At 39.7% G+C, this 2,500-nt stretch overlaps 1 protein-coding gene across 1 annotated transcript; it reads right to left on the bottom strand.

Moving 5' to 3' along the window:
• Nucleotides 1-1,276: 1,276 nt before the first annotated feature.
• On the bottom strand, nt 1,277-1,720 carry LOC138055297 (uncharacterized). The gene has a single exon (XM_068901272.1). It carries the CDS (start codon nt 1,718-1,720, stop codon nt 1,277-1,279), a length of 444 nt encoding a protein of 147 aa, XP_068757373.1.
• Nucleotides 1,721-2,500: the final 780 nt, after the last annotated feature.

Genomic DNA, 2,500 nt, shown 5'->3' with positions numbered 1-2,500 from the left:
GCCAAATTATTTTAGTTGCTCTTGATTCCAACCTTGTACCACATGTTTTAGTTCTTCATTTGCGGCAACTAGTTGAGGTCCATTGTCGGAATATAGTTTCGAAGGATACTCTCGAATAGATGCAAATCTTCGCATGACCATAAGAATTTCTCAGTGCTATAATCTGCGGCTAGATCTATATGTACTGCGCGGGTGTCTAAACAGTTGAAGATCACTCCATATGTTTTCCCAGTCGTTCTTTTCTTCACCTCGACTCGAATTTTGAATGGTCTTTGGGGTTCGTATTCTGTTGTATCTCTCCTACGCGGGTTGCAGTGAAGGTATTAAATCCGTACGATTCTTTCTGTATCATGCTATGCACTATTTGGGAGTCCACGATGTGGTGGCACTTTACAAACCTGTATCTACATTGTGTGAGTAGAAATGCTTTTAGTCTTGAGTTTAACAAAGCTCCACACAGTTCAATTCTATCAATGGACATATTTTTTATCGGTGCGAGTCGATTTTTTGATAGTATAAGTCTGCAGCTATATCGTCCATTATTGAGCTTCCATCTTACATATGCGCAGGCACCAAAGGCGTTGCTGGATCCATCACTGAAGATGATTAACGTCGGTTGTTCACTTGTTGCATCCTTTGGTTTCACACATCTCTTGAATTTGATGTTGTTCATTTTCTGCATATCCTGGCAAAATTGTTTCCAGTATTGTTTGTACCTTTCAGGAATTGCATCATCCCTACCTAGTTTATTTTCGATCCCCCATAGTTCCCTCATCAAAATCTTTGCTCTGACTGTAAATGGTCCTGTTAAACCAAGAGGATCATAAATGCTATTCACTTGAGATAGAATTATTCTTTTCGTTGGTTTGCTGTCATTATCATGAGTCTTATCATTTGGTTGTTTCTTGGATGTGGCTCGAAGCTGCATCTTATATACAAATTCGTCTTGAACTGGGTTCCAAACAACTCCCAACACCCTTTCCGTATTAGAGGATTTGTCGTTGGGTATAGTTTTGAGTATATCAATTTAATCATGGGTGAAAATCCACTCTTTTATTTTGAAGTTTCCTTCGTCAAGTAAGGCTTCTATATCCTTAATGAGTTTTGTCGCTTTTTCTTTGGTGGGAACACTCTATATTATGTCATCCATATACGTGTTTTCTTTTGCTGCCCTGAGTCGCTTCGGGATATCTATCCGCTCCCATTTCTGCTCTTTTTCTCAATGCACCCGTAGCGATCGTCCCCGATGGTTTGTCTCCAAATGACCCTCTTTGTATTACATCCGTGTCTGGTGGTCTTCCAGTGTCCATATCTCTCCATAGAAACTATGTGTATGTTGCTCAATAGTTTTGATCTTGACTGTGTGATACATTTTCTTGATATCACCTATCATTGCAATGTTGTTTTTTCTGAACCTTATGAGTACTCCCAAGAGATCATTAAGTAAGTGTGGTCCTTTAGTCCAGTAGTCATTGAGCATGTGTCCCATGTAACGTGCGCTGCTATTAAACACGATTCTTACTGGAGTTGACTTGGAATCTGGCTTCAAAACCTCATGATGAGAAATGTAGTGAATTGGTCCTTTGTAGTTTTTCAGTTCTGTTAGCGAGAGTTTTCGTGCGACCTCTCGTTCGATCATATCTTCAATCTGATTCTGATAAACGTCAGCGTGTTCTTTATTTTTTGCTAATCTTTTTTCAGTTGATATGAGAATTCCCATAGCAGTCCTTTTATTATCAGGCAATTCGGCGGGATCCCGAAACCATGGATATTCTGTAAGCCATCTCTTTTCTTCTTTATTGTACTGCAGCTTGCTTTCGATTAGATGTCATTCTTTTTCTTCCTTTATTGTGAAGTTTTGGGCCCCTAATGAGCATTTCCCACACTTACATCCACCGCAGCGGGGTGAACATCCTATCCCAAGGTTCTCTATGTTATAGAAATCTTCAACTCGGACAATTGCTGTGTTGACATTTATGTGATCGAGCATATGGTTTCGTGTCGTTTCCTTCATAAGGGGTGTGTTCCACCAATGCATCTTCCAAAGCGATTTTTTAGTAGAAGAAGGTGTCCTGAAGTTGTTCACTCTGTGGATGATACGCTGCGTATTCGTAACCAATTAAGACATCAATTGTTCCTGATGGTCTTGATATATCATCTTTAGAAATATCTTTAAATAGTTGAATGATTCCGTTCACGTTTACGCTCTGTAGGTCTGAAGTAATTTTATCGATTCCGTATACGTCAAATTGAACTTCTTGACCTTGTTTGTCTGTTAGTGAAAGTTTGTATCTAGTGGATGTGATTTTCTCATTGTCTCCTCCTACTTTGATTATGGAAATTGCAACTTTCGTTCCCTTCAGTCACTCGGCCTGTGCTTTGTCATTTGTAATGAAACAGAGTGAAGCTCCGCTATCCCAATAGAACATTGACCCAATCGCGCTTTGTGGCGATTCGCTGTATCTGCAATAGACAAGAGTCTGCGATGTTGTTGTCACAT

This window comes from Montipora capricornis, chromosome 7 (genome assembly GCF_036669925.1).
Source record: "Montipora capricornis isolate CH-2021 chromosome 7, ASM3666992v2, whole genome shotgun sequence".
Taxonomy (NCBI): Eukaryota; Metazoa; Cnidaria; class Anthozoa; order Scleractinia; family Acroporidae; genus Montipora; species Montipora capricornis.
The sequence above is the reverse complement of the archived record's forward strand: the minus strand, read 5'-3'. Positions and strand labels throughout refer to the sequence as shown.